Below are 16,902 nucleotides of genomic sequence, written 5' to 3' on the forward strand. Positions count from 1 at the left end.
TTATTAACTTTTGCTGATTTTTCATAAAGAAAATTTAGGCCACAAATTTCTTCATGAATCCATAAAAAAGCAGTACCCATTTTAGCTCATTAAGTAGTATGCATTTCTAGTGAGCTTTGGAATATCCCACTGCCAGGACCCTCAACAGACCCCGGGCCCTGGGGAAGCTGCCCCTTTACCTCCACCCTCTCTCGTCAACCCTGGTTGCAAGAGTTAAGTGTAGGAACATTTAGAGAAGAATAATCACTGCATGATTAAGTTTGATGTTTTGCTACATGTGGAAATAAAAAAATTCTCAAAAGCCAATTCTGTGGCCACGAATGAAGATTAATCATTAGTGGATTGGGATAATGAGTTAAAAGGTGACACAGAACAGATTTTAGAAATTTTTAAATATAAGTTATTTTCAATTAAAGATAGACACATTCCTAAAAAAAGAGGAAAAGGTTAAGATTACACATAAAGGAGAAAATCACTAAATTTAAAAAGTTTTAATAGACATATAGGTTGGAAGTTAGATAACTATAAAAAAGCCATAGATATGGTTACAAAAAATTGGGAAATAAAATTGGGTTCATGAGAAACAGCTAGCTGACAATGTTGAAATTAGTAGCAAGGATATCTTTAAGTATGTTAAATATAAGCAAGATGTTAAATGGGAATTGGACCCTTAAAGGATGCTGATCATAATATTTTTTGTAAAAGACTATAAAATAGACAAGCTTTTAGAGAATCTTTTCCATTTTTATTCTCAGAAGATACGATTTTTGTAGTATTTTTAACATGCATTTTATGGGAAATACTGGAATTGACCTGAATCATGGATATTAATCCCCTGGCAGGAAGAAAAAGATTGAAAACTTAAAAACAGATATAATACCAGGACAGACAATGCTTTTCTGTTTTTTGTAAAGAAGGTATAAGATTAGATATGCAAGTGTTTCATTTGTGGTTGGTAAATAAATAGTGGGTACCTGAGTATTGGAAAATTACTAATTAGTTAATGTTAGACCTTTTTTTTTAAAGGTCATGATATGAGATGCCCTGGAAATTATAGGGCAGTTAGGCTTACAACTAAAATGGGAAAAATTTAGATATGTTGATAAAAGCAGTTTTGCAACATAATTTAGGGAAGCATGATATCATAATAGAGAGCCAACCTAAACTTTCTAAAGGGAAATCTTGTCTTAATGAGATATGTAGGTATATCATGCTTTTTTTTACCTGTTTGTATGCAGTTTTAGCATAAGCACGTGGTCCAAAAAGTCATTGAGATTGTTTTCTTTTAGTTGTTTTGTTTATTTGTTCTCTATAGTATTCAATGTCCATTCTGTCTTAGAGGATATTGTAGTAACATTAACATACAGCATCCAGGTGGAAAGGATTAGCAACTGTAATATCCTTTACTAGCTGAGTTGATGTTGACTGAATGTTAGAATCCAGTAGAAGCTACTATCTTTTCATGTACTCAAATATTTGTGAATGCTGAATTTTTTTTAAATTTGTTTCAAACTAAAGATTGTGTTTGTTTTGTTAAAATTGTCCAGACTCACTATATTACACAAATTGAGAAAACTCAGTCATGTTATCAAATGCAGTTTACTCTCCTGATTTTCTGAATGAGTCTGTTGTCATTAGCTGGTCTAACTATTTAATATTTTTCAGGAAATCAGTTTCTATCTGAAAATATCACCTTACTAATTTTTAAATTTTTTGAGGATATTACTTGTTATATGGATGATAGAAAGGGTACTTTGTGTACTTAAAAGTTTCAAAAAAGTTTAGATACAGTGCCATACAGAAGATTAGCTAAGAAAATCACATCAGTGAGGACTGGGTAAAGACTAGTTAACTCCTTCCATATGGAGTTGGTTGATGTGACTGACCTTGTTTCCATAACGTAACTTTAATATATTTTGTGTTTCTTCTTGAAATCTGGCAAGCTTTCAGTAATCATTACAAGTGATTTGTCCACAAAAAATCTGATCTTTTAGTTGAGTATTCTTACTAAAGATTTGTTTGCGAATATATAAAGTCAGAGTGTTTATTGCTCCGAGTGCACAGTGGTCTTCATGTTAAGATTAGGAACACTTTTCTTCATCTGAAAAATTTCAAATTTCATCTGGATAATTCTAAAACCTCTTAAATAAATATAAAACTCTTTTTTTACAGAAAAAATTTATATTTTTTCTATTATTTTCTCTACTCTTAACTTTATACACTTGGTTGATTTCATCAACCTTGTAGCCACCATAAAAAAATATGAAATAAATCTAAATTACCCCTTTTGTTCTTTCTAAAATGATTGCAGATTATAACAGAAAAGTACAATTGTTTATCCTAAATAGCTTAAGGTTCGTAACAGTCTACATCTGTTTCAACATAATTTTACCGTTATATTGCCCTTTGAAATGTGTCTAAAGTTATAATTTTCCAATACTGAAAATGTATTTCTGACAGATACTTACTTCCACTCACATACATACCTATTATCATTTAGTGCTGCCCTGTATTTTCAAAATTTTTTCACATGCCACAAGCATTTTACTCCTATGCATCCCTCAATTCACTGATTCTCACGTGCACATTATCATGCAACAAATATCTACCAATAGTAGTGTTACACACCCACATGACTCATGTGACTCCCTCTATGCTATTTTACCTAACTATCACTTTGAGTTTAGGCAGAAACATAAGCACCAGTTGACAATGGGGAGGAAGTGTGAGCAGAAGTAAGTACCTATCAGAAATACATTTTAAGTGTAGAAAAATGATAACTTCCGACAAGGTACCTTACTTACACTCACATACATAGCTAGAATTTTGCATTGAATAGGCGGAGGGACCGGTGCGAGGGAGCTCTCTAATAAGAGGATTATACATGGAAGACTGCACCACATCCATACCATGTATACTCTTTGCCCAGATGTGGAAAAGGTGTGCTAGATAGGGTGGAAAATTGTGAGGAGCACATCTCAGTAGGAGAGAAAACAGTTGGACAGTGATCCTAACCACAATCTATTATAATGTAAATGTCCCCGATGAATTTAATGTGGTCAAAATAGGGTATGTGCCCCAAAGGGTAGAGTGGCTAGAGCACAATGGACTGTACACGACAAGTCAACTGCATCCAAAACTTAACTGCCAGGAACAGACATCCATGCAGAGGTAGGACGAGGGTAGGAAGAAAGGAAGATCATACCATCTTCACCTCAAGTTAACCTGGCTAGATGGGGAAATACAATCATGAATCTGTGAACAAGACACATGTGAACAGAGTGAAATAACATACATATATATCCCATTAAAGTGAAAGTTAATGAAGATATATATAAGCCACCACATCAAATAGTCAGAATGAAACATGATTAGTCAAATCCAGACAAGAGGAAGAAAGTGAACTAAAGCCTATTGGACTGCCAGGGTGTTAACATGGTAAGACCTTTCGTCCATAGACCATTCTGATGAAGCCTCCCGCTGATCAACCCATGCCCCCCAACTTTGGAGATGAGCATCAGGGAAGAGAAACAAATCTGGATGAGGGGGAGGGGGATCACTAATCCCGATGACATGGGGATATATTCAAACACTAATGCATATAGTCAATGAGGAAAATTAAGAGAAGAATCCAAAGGAACCCTAGCAAGAGACAACGGATCATGCAGTGTCTCCTGAAAAGATCACAAATGTGTCAGACCAAAAGGGAGAAATGCTACCATAGAAGTCACATCCTCAATGCATTAGAACCTCACTAGCTGTAAAATAGTGAACCATAATGGTGTGGATAACAGAAAGCTACATTTAATACATTTGAGGAGGAGAATGGATGGTCCCAACAGAAGTGGGTGTTTAAAAAGACACTCTCCGAATAGCTGAGATTGTTAGGTAGGTAACAGGAAAAACTTATCCAAGTGAAAAATCCAACAACCCGAGCTGCTTGTGTAAGAAGCAGATGAGAGATGAGTATGTTATGACCACCCCCATTTGGAAGGAGTTAATCAAAGCCAGATGTCCAAGTAGTAAGTCTGATAAAATGCAGACCACCAGACAAAAGACATATGGAACTGAAACAAGACCGAAGGGCAAGGCATAAAACTGGTACTGAATCATGTGGTGAAAAAACCTAAGATATGTCCTGAGAAATGAAAAATAAGAATTTGTACTGTGGGAATTCTTAGTCCTGCAGAAGTTGGCCACCAAATTGTGATCAAAGACTACATATTAAAATGGGGAAGAACCAAGGAGTGATTGAGGCGGGACTGATTGATCCAAAACTCCAATTAGCATCGAGCCTACACAACGAATGGAGAAACCCATAGGATGGGAAGGTGCTGAATATGGAACAAGAATAATGATGGCAATGAATCAGACTGCAAAATAGAGCAACCAAAAACATAGAATATAGTATCACAGATACCCTACATGATGCTAAATGCACAGGAGTAGCGCCAAAACACGAACCGGTGGAGAAAAAGAGCCGACCATATGTCCCTATTAGAAGTGGATGGTAAACAAACGATACAAAACAGTATCCTACCCCAGAAGATCCCAAAAGCAAAAGAAGCCATGCATGGAAGGAAATAATTGAAGATTGCAAAGTTTAAAGTAGGAGAGTCGATAGGGTAAGATAAAGCTGGAAAACTAGATGGGGGATAAAATGGATAGGATTAACAGAGACTGCCACCCATACAGGCGACAGAGACACTAAGTACATAGAATCAAGAAGAAAATCTGCCTGATGGTAAGCCAAGGCAAATTGAACCAAAGCCCATGGAGGGCAAGGCATTACAAGTACCTTCACCCAAAAGAGAGACAAAAATATTCATCATGAAACATAATGTCTGGAGAAGTAGGGAAAATTATACTTTGAAATGTATCTTAAAAAAGGTCGAGGTAGGTCTAGCAGATACTGCAGTAGAGGCCTGGAAAGGCAAGCCATAATCAGGTGGAGGAAAACTGACAAAATCTAGGTCATCCTACATAGGTTTGGCAGTTCTAGGAGCAAGGCAAACAATATTGGGAGAAGGAAGGGTGGACTCTGGCCCCCAGGGGTCCTCACAAACTAAATTAATTGTAAAATAAATAGTAAACTTGTTGAGAAAAATTGATACAAAAACACTTGAAGAGAGCGCAAACTAAATGACTGAACATGAGCACTGCCAAATGAGAAGTGATAGTTAGGTAGAATAGCATAGAGGTAGTCACAAATCACATGGGTGTATGTGTGTGATTACTATTGGTGGGGGTTTGTCACATGATAATTTGCATGCGAGAATCAGTTAAACCATGTCAATTGAGGTGTGAATCAAGTGAAAGGCTTGTGGCATGCAAAACATTTTTTTACATGGAGGGCAGCACTGAATGAGTATAGGTATATATGTGAGTGGAAGTAAGGTACCTTGTCAGAACTAACAATCTCATCACATAATGCACGAGCTATTCATGTGCATATTTTGGGAATAATTTTTATCATTATTTTTCATTATGTTACCTTATGTAACCTAATAAGTTTCTAACTTTTACATCTTAATTACTTTGATAACCATAAATAAAAAAATAAACATTAAAAAAATTTAGTACATAACTTTGATTTTTTGTTTTTTGCTGTCAGTTGCCAGTGAAATTTAAGCCTACTTTATTTTTTCATAATGATGGAACTAATTTTTATTTACTTAAACAATGAACCTAAGAACACAGGATATTATCATGCTTTGCCAGCTTGGAAAATACACACTACAAGTATTGATGTCTCATAAACAACTGATATAAATATAGTGGTTCAACTAATTCTAGTAACCCAACTGGTCTGGACTTCTGGTATTGAGCAAAATTCCTCAGCAGTAGGTACATATAACAAACAGGTAGACATAGTTAAGATCCTATTATACACTGTTTTTATTGAAAACTTGTACTGGACCAGTAAAAAAGGATGTGATTTAAGTTATCATCAGTGGTAATGAAATGTAATGTCACATACATTGTGTGAGTAAAAACTAGTTCTTGCTCAAAAATAACCTGGTGTTGAACAAATTTTTGCCTTATCTTTGTCTAGCAAAGTTGTCTGCTTCTCACTGACAAGCAACCATTAAACAGAGAAAGCTGAAGTTGTGAACAGAAAGTATTTGTTAGTATTGTCCTTCATTCTAAAAGTTCATTTGCCACATATACTTCAGTGTTGAGTAGTGTGGTTTTGTTCAATGAATATTTTGTATCAGTCTCTTTCACTTATGGTTAAGTTGAACTTCATTACAACTCTGTTAAGAGAAATCTTATCAAACCTCCTATTTTATGGTTATAGTAACTTAGCTAAAATTGCTTTTAAACACCTTAGAATACCATAACTTTATACACAAAATAGCAAATAACATGGCTATAATTACCAATTCTTGTGGTTAAATCACATCTTAATTGTACTTGTGGTTATAATCTATGTTTAAGACTATGGTCAACTATTGCCTTATATGATTCTAAATAAGAGTAACTGGGTCTTCAAATAAAAATAAATATACTATTTATTACTGAAGGAATGTTAGTTTTGGTCAGTAATTCATTAAAAACTTCTATAATAAACATTCCTTAAAAATTAATTAAATTATGATTATTTTTGATACTTTAATTTTCTTTATGAAATAAAACAAATTCTATGTATGCATCTTGATACACAAGCACTTTCTTAAGTTTAGATTTATATTTCTAAACTTATTTTTGCATGAATGTGGAATTAGAATGTTATACAGTGGTGTAGTCAAATAATTTTACAAAGATTTGATAAGCTGATTAAGAAAGGTTACTGTGACTGTTGTTATAGCTAATTTAAAGCATATGAAATTCAATATCCAAGAGCAAAGTTTGGAATTTCCATTAGTGATTAAGCTACAAACCTTGTTTCATTTATTTATTTATCAGCTGTTGTTTTTGAATAAGAAAAAAGTTACTATGATCTATATAAATGTTAGATAGCAAATTCAGTACTATTTCATAGAACTTCTAAGTTTAAGTAAAGAAGAATGTATAAGAATATGCTAACCACACTAAATCTTCTATATCCACTACTGATGAAGCTGTTAACAATATTTGCAACCACAATCCCAGTAATATCTCATGAGATCTGGCCAGCTTATGTGATTCAGGTTAGTCCTATATACATATATTAAGCTAACAATAATAAACAATAAATTAAAATAAAAAGTTATGACATTCGATATACTAAATATTATAATCTATACTGTTAATGAAAATAACAATAAATAAATAATATAGAGGTTGAGATACTATCAAATTGCATGAACAACAACTGTTAAAGTGAGAGCTAGATTAAGACAATATTCTGGTGGTTTTAAGATACTAAGAATGACTGAATTAATTGTATGCCAAGTTCATGACAAGGACAACCATAATTTCCACCAGCTTTCATCTGGTTGTTCTGTAATTACCAACAGAAATACATAAAACCATTCTTAAAGTCTTACTTTCAATTCTGTAAACTCTAATACTGGCACAACTGAAAATTAGTATCAAGTCCTGTAGTACAACTGTAAGGCTACAATCATGTTTTTCATTCAGTATCTACTTATACATACACACAAAAATGCAAGGACTAAAATTAGGCAAAAACATTGCAGGTTACTGTATTTTTTATTTAGATCTAACTAATATGAAATGAAAGCTAATTTTTTACTAAACATTTGATATCAAATTATTAACATATGGTTTGTAAATTTATAAAACAACTAAAAAGCTTTAAGTAGATTGCTATGTAACTGATTTCTTGCATAAACACAACCACATAACAGAGAAGCAGATTTAGTTTTAACATTATTAAAATGCAACGTTATTGTCTATCTAATGCTAAACTTTGATGCTTCTCCATTATTAATAATACATAGTTTAAAGTTTGAAGTAAATGTTTGCATGACTCAGTTTATATATCATCCTCTCATTATATAAAAAACTGAAAACAAGAACAATTTACTAGTCATGAATGATTAGCACCCTACTCTCACTATATATTTATGTATTATGACATAAAACTTGGTAAACAAAATGTTTTTATTAGTGCTATATTTAAAATTGGAAACTAAGATGTAACTATCAAACTAAGATATGACTATGTCATGATAAAATGGAATAACAGTAATGCCCAAATAAAAGCAGTAATTCTGGATACTTTTGAAAGTAAAGTATAAACATAATACACCACAAAAAGTCCTTACCTCATATGACACTATGCATGTCACTACCTGATCACTTGAAATTCCAACACACCATTTTTCCATTACAAAGGGAGGCTTAAAATAAATTATTTCTTGTTATTTTTTGAGCACATATGCTGGATATACAATTTTAATACAAATTTTAAGCTTGTACATTAATGTCAATTAGACCACCTCGTAAAAGTCTTCTGTGACTTTCAGTATTGCATCAAGTGCAGTGTACACAAATCAGGAATGGACAAAGCATGTTGAAAATTGCCTGGTTTAAAAAAGTTCTTTTCTTACATTATTATATAACTGCTAGATCTCAAGTATACAGATTAAATTAGAATCACTTGAATATTTGCTGCTTACATGCCCCTGTCTAATGCCAGTGATTTTGCTAGGTTCATGATGTAATCAGTTTTTTCAACTCTCACTAATGTTATCAGATGAACCTTCTAAAATATCATTAATTGTACTTTTACTCACACCTTGGACATGGCTATATTTCATGGGAATGTTTGTTGTCACTTATCAGGAATTGTGAGTTCGAGATGTAATTAAATACAAATGCTCAGTTGTATCTTAGTGTGAACAAGGGAACTAAGAGATCACAGAAACAGCTTGATAAATATAAATGACATACCCATGGATTTGGAGTCAAAAACTAGCATGCTGCCCACTTAAAGGATTAAAATAAAGCTATAAGTTTGGTTATAAAACACTCTTTTACCCTGATGAAACATTATATTTTTTTTATGGAATATGTCAATGATACTTATTAATGAAAAAATAAAATTCATTGATATCATATTTTTCTATATATTTCTTGAATGATGGCCGACCATGCATAGATTTGTATATTGATTATTATAATTACTTATGCCAATTGCATGTAATGTAACTTTTTCCCCCATTTTATAAAAGAGAAAACATGAAATAATTCTAACTAAATGCTAAACATAGTTTACAACTGGTGGTATTTACAGATTGGATACCTGTGAGATCTTTGTCAATGACAATCCAGCCTGTCTACATTCAAAGCTGACATCCTTAATACATGTTACAGCTGTTAAAGGAGATTCTTCTTCATCTACCTCGAGATACATCTTCCACTTGTGGTCACCAGGGGTTGAACCCAATCGCAAATGATGGCCGATTAGAAGTGTCAAACGAAAATGTTTTGGTCGAACAGAAGTTGGGGAGGGGCTTTTTCTAAAAGTCTGAAAAACAAAAGAAGTATTACATCTGTAGGAATGAGATTTTTCTTGAATTATATAAATTTAAACAGGTAAATAAAAGTGTTACAGAGAAACTGTTTTGTTAACAAGATTACATGGTAATGAAACAAACTTTCCTGGAATGTTACAGCAGATATTACATAATTTAAACTTCAAAATATTTACATAAGGAACACTATCCAAGGTAAGCACTACTATAAAGCCACAAATTGTCATGAACTTCAATATTACTGAATTATTTTTATATCTTAGACATACCTGGTGTAAAGGGGGAAATTCTAGCATTCGTTTGTTATGAATTTGTAGCTTTTCAATAGAATCCTAGAAGAAAAGTTAGATATTAGAGATCAGGTCTTGGGTATTATGCAAACGAATATGATTACTCTTGTATTAACTATTTTGACTGACAAATGAATTGCTATAGCTAGTACTAACAAACAATAAAGAACTGTAAATTTTAAATGTTAAAAACAAGTGGAAATTAATTAACAGATGAGTGAGTTCAAACAAAATTTCTCACCAAAAAAGAATCTCAAGTTACAAAATACACTGCTTTTAACAAAGAAGTAGAATAGTTTCTATTTTTTAAGCAATTTGTCTGAAATACTTTTTAAATGGAAAGAAGAGTGGTTAAAAACATAGTACTTATTACTGTTAAGCTGAAAACAGAGAATATATGATACATCAGAGTTTTGTTTTGTTTTGAATTTTGTACAAAGCTACACGAAGGCCATCCCTAATTTAGCAGTGAAAGACAGCTAGTCATCACTACCTACCGCCAACTCTTGGGCTATTCTTTCACCAATGAACAGTGAGATTGACTGTCACATTTTAATGCCCCAATAGCTGAAAGGGTGAGCACATTTGGTGGGACAGGGAATTGAACCCTGTACCCTCAGATTGAGAGTCAAGCTCCCTAACCATCTGGCCATGATACATCTAAGTAGCCAATGAAACTAGAAAGCTTAACTCTCTATAATATTGTTCTGCTATCTTACATTGATACAAGTAATTTGGAACTAAAAATAAATATTTAAAATTGTACTTTATGGAATGCATAAAGGACGTATTAAACAAATTCATGCCATTATAAATAAAAAATTACTTATTTTATCTATGCAGAAGTTAATTACTGAAAACTGTGTTAGAGATGTTACAAGATATGCAATCTGTTTACACCTGATAAACAATTTAAACATTTGTGGTTTGGAAAGTTGAGAATTAGTCTATTGCCATTTTTTGAATGGAAGTGTCAATTTCAAATGTTTTATTATCAGTTATTCAGTATTAATTTTGCTCCAAGCATTTAAATATGTTGGACAAAACCACTAAAAAGAAACAGCAAGTGAACAAAGTTGTGTAACTGTAATCCAAGAAAGTGAGCAATAATTCTATTCTGGTAGTGATATTAATTTACTAAACTGCACAACATAATGTGTACAAATTATTCATTCAAATTGTAAGAGATTACTAAGGAACACAATGTTCTACACTGACAAAATTATCTGATGTTATAAAAACTTGACTGTATTTAAAAAGAAAAAAATTGCTTATATTTAAAACAGAATTTTATTTATTTAAAAGGGATGTATTTTGTTCATTAAATAAAATATTTACATCCCAAAGTTTGATATAAATACATTGCTTTATTCACAGTATTCTGTACTGGACTAAAATAGTTACCAACAATATTATTCATAACAATACGAAAGTTTTTGCCATCCTAGAGTTTGAGATAGATAAAATTTCGTTAAGTAAACTTCTTAACATAATATTCACCATTTAATGAATTAAACATAAGAAATATATATAAGCTCATTACAAGTCATTACAGCTTAAATAAAAACTTACACTATACATTTAGCGTACTAAAGTTACATCATCATCACTTGTTGCGTATATTTTAATAGATTATTTTCATGAAGTAATAACACTTAACACATTATATAGGTTGTAAATTACCATAAGGTGTATTCTATGACCAACAGAAATTACTCCCATTTCTTTCATATCATCAGGCGTCAAGAGAAGCAACCTTCTTCCAGAGATGTGCTGTTCCAAAAACATATCAGCATACTGCTCCAAATCCTTAGAACTTGCTGGAACATTGCACATTTGTCTAGATTTTAAACTTTGCTACTCGGAGTCACAAATCACTACCCCTTTTTAAAAAAACAACTTTGGAATTATATCTTACAAATTAGCATATAAGTTTAAGTCTAGTATAGTTGAGATGTGAGTTAAATATCATTATACCACAACTTTTAGAGTAAACATATATATAAGAAAATGTACTTACGCATATAAAATTTTTGAAAATAATGCAAGTCATTATTGCTTATACAAAACACCTTATTAAATAAATCATTAAATGGTATTATATTTGAAAATCCAGAGTATAAAAATAAGTTTTAGAAAAATCCACTAAGATGCTGCTGTAGATGTGATTTCCATATAACAAATTCTAAATTAATTCTTATCAAACTATCAACAATACTGCATTTAATCATCAAATATACGTGTTAAATTACAAAAACATCTTGTATGTTTTTTGTTTCTTTTTCTTAAGTTGTGTTTAAATGCAACAATGTTTCCCCCCAAATCTGAGTAAACAAACAGATAACACAAGTTGCACAATATAGATTAAGAAATAAAACAAAATATGATCAAAGGTAAAATATAACATAGAATATTATTTTAGGAAATTATTACAATAGAAACACAAAAAATATTCATGTTTTACAGCTCATATGGGATTATAATATGTATTCAATTTTTCATCTTTAAGAATCTTTCATAAAAACTACAAACTCTTCTATATGCTGAACACTGTGTGGCTCATTAATTAAAATTCAAACAGATGATTAAAAACTATTTAATAATTTTCTACCAGCTATGTATAGACAACATCACTGGGTGTGTGATAGTGTAGGATTGATAAAATAAAAAATGCCCAATATCTAAAAAAACAATTTATTATTAAAAAGGAATATACCTTATTGAATAAAAACCATTAATTCTAATATGTCACCAGTAGATTTAACCATAAAAACAAGAAAAGCTCTTTAATGGTCAGCAAGGCAATAAATCTGTAGATTTACGTGTAAATAACAAGCTTATAATTTGAAAAGAAGAGAATAAAAGGGCGTTGCAGTTGCATATGCAAATGGAGTAGTATGTTGCCTCAAATTAGAACTTTGCTGCTATGGGTGACATGTTTATCATTTATATCTTGATTTATGGTAATTATCAATTTTTTAAAGTGCAGAGCTGCTAGCAAAATATGTGACTAAAAAATTATATTACAACCCTTTTCAAAGAAACAATATTTGTATAGTGAACTTGTTAACTCTCTTGCTATGGGCTTGGTTGACTTGACCAAGTTTGTGACCCTAATTTGACCTTTAGTTTCCATACTATAACTTTTAATATGTTTTGTGCATCTTAACAAAATTTTGCAAGCTTTTGGTAAACATTAGAAGTCTTTTGTACACAAAAATTCAGAAATTTTTACGAAGTTTTTTATTAAAAAATCTCTCCATAAATATATGGAGTCACTGTTGACTGCTCCGAGTGCAAAGTGATTGTTATGTTAAGATTAAAAATACTTTTCTTCATCTGAAAATCAACAAATTTCTTTTGTGTAATCTCTAGCCTCCTAAATAAATATCAAATGTTTTTTCAGTAAAACTTTATAATTAATCTATTATTTTCTCTATTCTAACTCTATATGCATTCGGTCAATTTGAGTGACCTTGTAACCACCATAAAAAATATAAAATAAATCTTTCTAAAAAGTTTCAAGTTGTAACAGTAAATTAAATTGTTTATTCTACATAGCTTAAAGCTCATAACAGTATACATTTGTTTCTACTTGGATTTTATTGTTTTATTGCCCTTTGAGCCATGTTTAATTAACAGTCTCGATATGAAAGTTGTAGATCACTCGGCGAATGTAAAGGTTAAGTCACTACATCGAATTATTTAATGCATGAGCTGCTCATGAGCATACCTCATGAAGAAGTTTTAATATTATTAATATTTTTCTTTATCTAACTTAATCCAACCTTATTTAACCTAATAAATTTCTAATTTTTACATTTTAGTCACTTTCAAAATAATAAATAAAGAATACCCATAAAAAACAATAAATATAGTACTTACCTGTATTTTTTTTTGCTGTTGACTGTCAATGAAACTTAAGCCTAGTTTTATATTAATGATACTACTACATTAAGTAAATTTTTATTTAATTTGATTATGCACTTAAGAACACAGAATATTGATAAGTAAAAAGTAAACAATGTCCTATAACTAACATAATTTCTCTGGCTTTCTAACTATGCAATAAGAGCTGTTAAAATGCAGCTAAGCTCATCAATTTATTTCCAGTGGGAATAAAGTTTGAACTGGAAGTGAAGTAGACAATTCTCTCTACAGAAAACAATGTAATATAATATATCACTTGATATATTAAAATTTTTGCATTTTATTGGTTAAAAATAAAAAATTATAAAGCTTCAGAGAGAACTATTGGCAATTTGTGGAAGAAAATTGCAGCAGGTGAGTTTGATTTTCTAGTTTCTGGCTCCATAAACAAATAATTATCGTTTGCCTGAGTAACATCTGTATTACAATATGTAATTTACACTAAATTTCATACTTCTTGGAGGAGTGGTAAATATGTTACAGAAGAAGGAAGACAGGATTCTTTTAAGTATTTCCTTATAAAATTAAAAACTTGAAACTTATATAATATTAAAAATTGATTTATTAACTATGATTTGATCCCAAGTTTATTCGTATACAATGATAATAAAGTAGTTAAATTAAATTTTGAATGTAACTCTAAAAAGTCGTGACATGCACACTTTGACCAACCCATAGCAAAAGGGTTAACTGAGCAGTCACAGCACAAAACATTCTGTGGAAGGAAATCTTTAAGCTTTTAACATTCTCTATGGAAGCAGAAATATTTGCACAGCAGACCATTTAAACAGCAATGAACTCTATAACATACCTCAAGGAAATATAGAAATATGGCCTCATCTATCAACTGAAGGCTATGGATATGAAAAAGAACTGCTCAACCCAAAATACTGTTGCAATGAGGCTGGGTATATCTTCTGGCAAGGTAATAAACAAGGATTTGAAGTTTATGAAGATTTACTAGCCAAAAGTTTCCAACTTCTTGCCACATCTTAAAGTAAATTTTTTTCCCATGAAATAGACATCCAAAGAAACTATAATTAAAGTAATCCCATATTACTACATAGCTGTAAGGTGGTCCCCTAATAAAGTTCACATGGTATTTTTGAATGTACATTAGAGTCTACAGGAAGTTTATCAAGTGATATGGTTTCGAATCAATCTTGCTGTGTTTTACAGCAGCTTGTTAAAATAAACATGAGATGTTGAGTAATAGTGCATAATCATAACCATCGTAGAAGTTCCAAGGGCAACAAGAGACATGGAGTATTGTTCTTAGAAAATTCAGTTAACTTTTAACAATAAAGGGTGTTACTAATAAAACCTTTATTGTCAGTCTATGATTACACACATTAGATATAAAACATTTAATATAAAGTACTTAAAGAAATGAAACTACTAAGCTCACCTTCATTACTTAGCTGTTTCATCCATAAGTACTGAAAAGCAAGAAAGGGATACTATGGTTAAATATGATGCATTAAGAATACATACTTCAAAAATGTCACAATATTTAAAAATTAATGAAGCACAAAAACTCAAGGTTTTATTTTACTATTTGGAAAAGTAAAAACACTTGAGGAGTATTCATATTTCTTGCTCATTCAAATGGACTACATAAAACTATTTTGAACACAACAGTTTCCATACTTGTCTACCCAACTTGTACTAAGATGAAATATTTTCACTCCCATTTTGTTTGTTTTATATGGAAGTTAACATTTTCCTATTACTCAACCACCAGGGTTTCAATCTTTGCCCGTCTAAGCATTGGTCTGATTTTTTCTTGCTTGCTCCTGTCTTTTATACCTCACTCAATTGCCCTTGGCAATATAATCTCCACCTACATCATATATAAGCACCTCATTCAGATAATTTTATCAATTTTTCGAGGCTGATATCCTCCCAGTCTCTAACACCAGCTTTTCGTGGGGATGAAGGGTGAGAGAGTGTCAGATGAGGTAAGTATAACTGGAAATACATTTTCAATTTAGGAAAATATTAACTTCCAAAACACACTTACCTCCACTGCCACTTATAGCTAGAATCCCATTTTGAAAAGGAGGAGGGGCCAGTGAGGGTAATAGATGAACCAACTTCCCTAAATTGACCCCAATTTTTTCAATCCGATGATTGGCAGGAAAGGGCAGGATCCCCTTTAGCTTTACTCATGATAGTCCATGAGTGGCAGTCCAGCATAATATAGTAATACCATCTGGTGAGCTCCTAGATGGTCTTATGGAACACCTCATTTCTACAAAGCCTGTTGCAACCAGTAAGAAGAATAGTTAAATTGGTTGCTAGTATGGAATTGGACTGATAAAAGCACACCTATCTGGGCAACACAGAGTGGGATCCAGTGAAAAAAAGAGGTAAGGGACTCTGGAAAGTAAACAGACAAGAGATGGACAAAAACTACTCACTCCTCCTTATAATCTAGCAGATGTTGTCCAAATGACCACAGGGGGGTAGTTGAAAACCCTCAGAAAAAGAAACTGCCAGATCATGTAAAGAATGTGAGAGAAAAGTATAGAGAGAAGGCTACATACTAGCCCATACGATGTCCTCCAGCGGGCAATTCAAACGGGAAGCTAAAGACATAGAAATGTGATGAATCTGATGAGATGTGACTCTCAGAAGTTTCCTCGCCTGTAAAGAAAGTGCAAAATTAGCAATATGGATCAATTTGTGAAGCCACCTTGTCAAAGTAATTGGGGAATAAATCTAGGGAAGCTGAAGGATACCAGTGAATACAGAATTAAGTTCCATCACCTTGAAAGAAGTTAGTGCGAGCCACATAACACTTCAGGGCTCTGACAGGACATATCAAACGATCTGTACCTGATCTGTCATAGAGGTGAGAAATAGCTGGCAAAAGAATTGGTGAGAAGAATTTATTGCTCTTCCTGGCTGCCAGTGTCTTAGGAAGAAAAGACCTATCAGGGTATGGCAGAACAGAAGTGGATTGATAAAGAGTCCTGTGCATCTGTAGTACAAACAACTACAACCTACGATGTCCACATGCCAGCAACAACACAAAATACCCTTTAACCCGATGACTACCGGCTACTAACTTTCTTAGTAGGCAATGCAAGTCTTGCTATATTTCATTCCAACAATAAAACTAGTGGACGAATATTTTCGAAAAATTTATAAATACTTTGACATGTAGGTAGTTTAAGAAATATAAAGCCTATTACTTTTAATAAATTTAGTTTTTGCATTATGATCTTTAATATCTTGGAAAATTACAG

At 32.1% G+C, this 16,902-nt stretch overlaps 1 protein-coding gene across 3 annotated transcripts in view; it reads right to left on the reverse strand.

The window, feature by feature from the left end:
• LOC106462172 (mitogen-activated protein kinase kinase kinase 20-like) overlaps positions 1–16,902 on the reverse strand; it is a 194,229-nt gene that overhangs the window by 24,635 nt on the left and 152,692 nt on the right. For all 3 annotated transcript variants that reach the window (XM_022389353.1, XM_013922070.2, XM_022389354.1), the window contains exons 14-18: positions 15,057–15,087; positions 11,402–11,538; positions 9,698–9,760; positions 9,197–9,421; positions 8,217–8,291 (exon numbers count right to left, since the gene is read on the reverse strand). In XM_022389353.1, the coding sequence (XP_022245061.1) occupies positions 8,217–8,291; positions 9,197–9,421; positions 9,698–9,760; positions 11,402–11,538; positions 15,057–15,087 (531 nt within the window). The remainder of the gene's footprint in view (positions 1–8,216; positions 8,292–9,196; positions 9,422–9,697; positions 9,761–11,401; positions 11,539–15,056; positions 15,088–16,902) is intronic.

The sequence above is a fragment of the Limulus polyphemus genome, unplaced genomic scaffold (genome assembly GCF_000517525.1).
Source record: "Limulus polyphemus unplaced genomic scaffold, Limulus_polyphemus-2.1.2 Scaffold1109, whole genome shotgun sequence".
Lineage (NCBI taxonomy): Eukaryota > Metazoa > Arthropoda > Merostomata > Xiphosura > Limulidae > Limulus > Limulus polyphemus.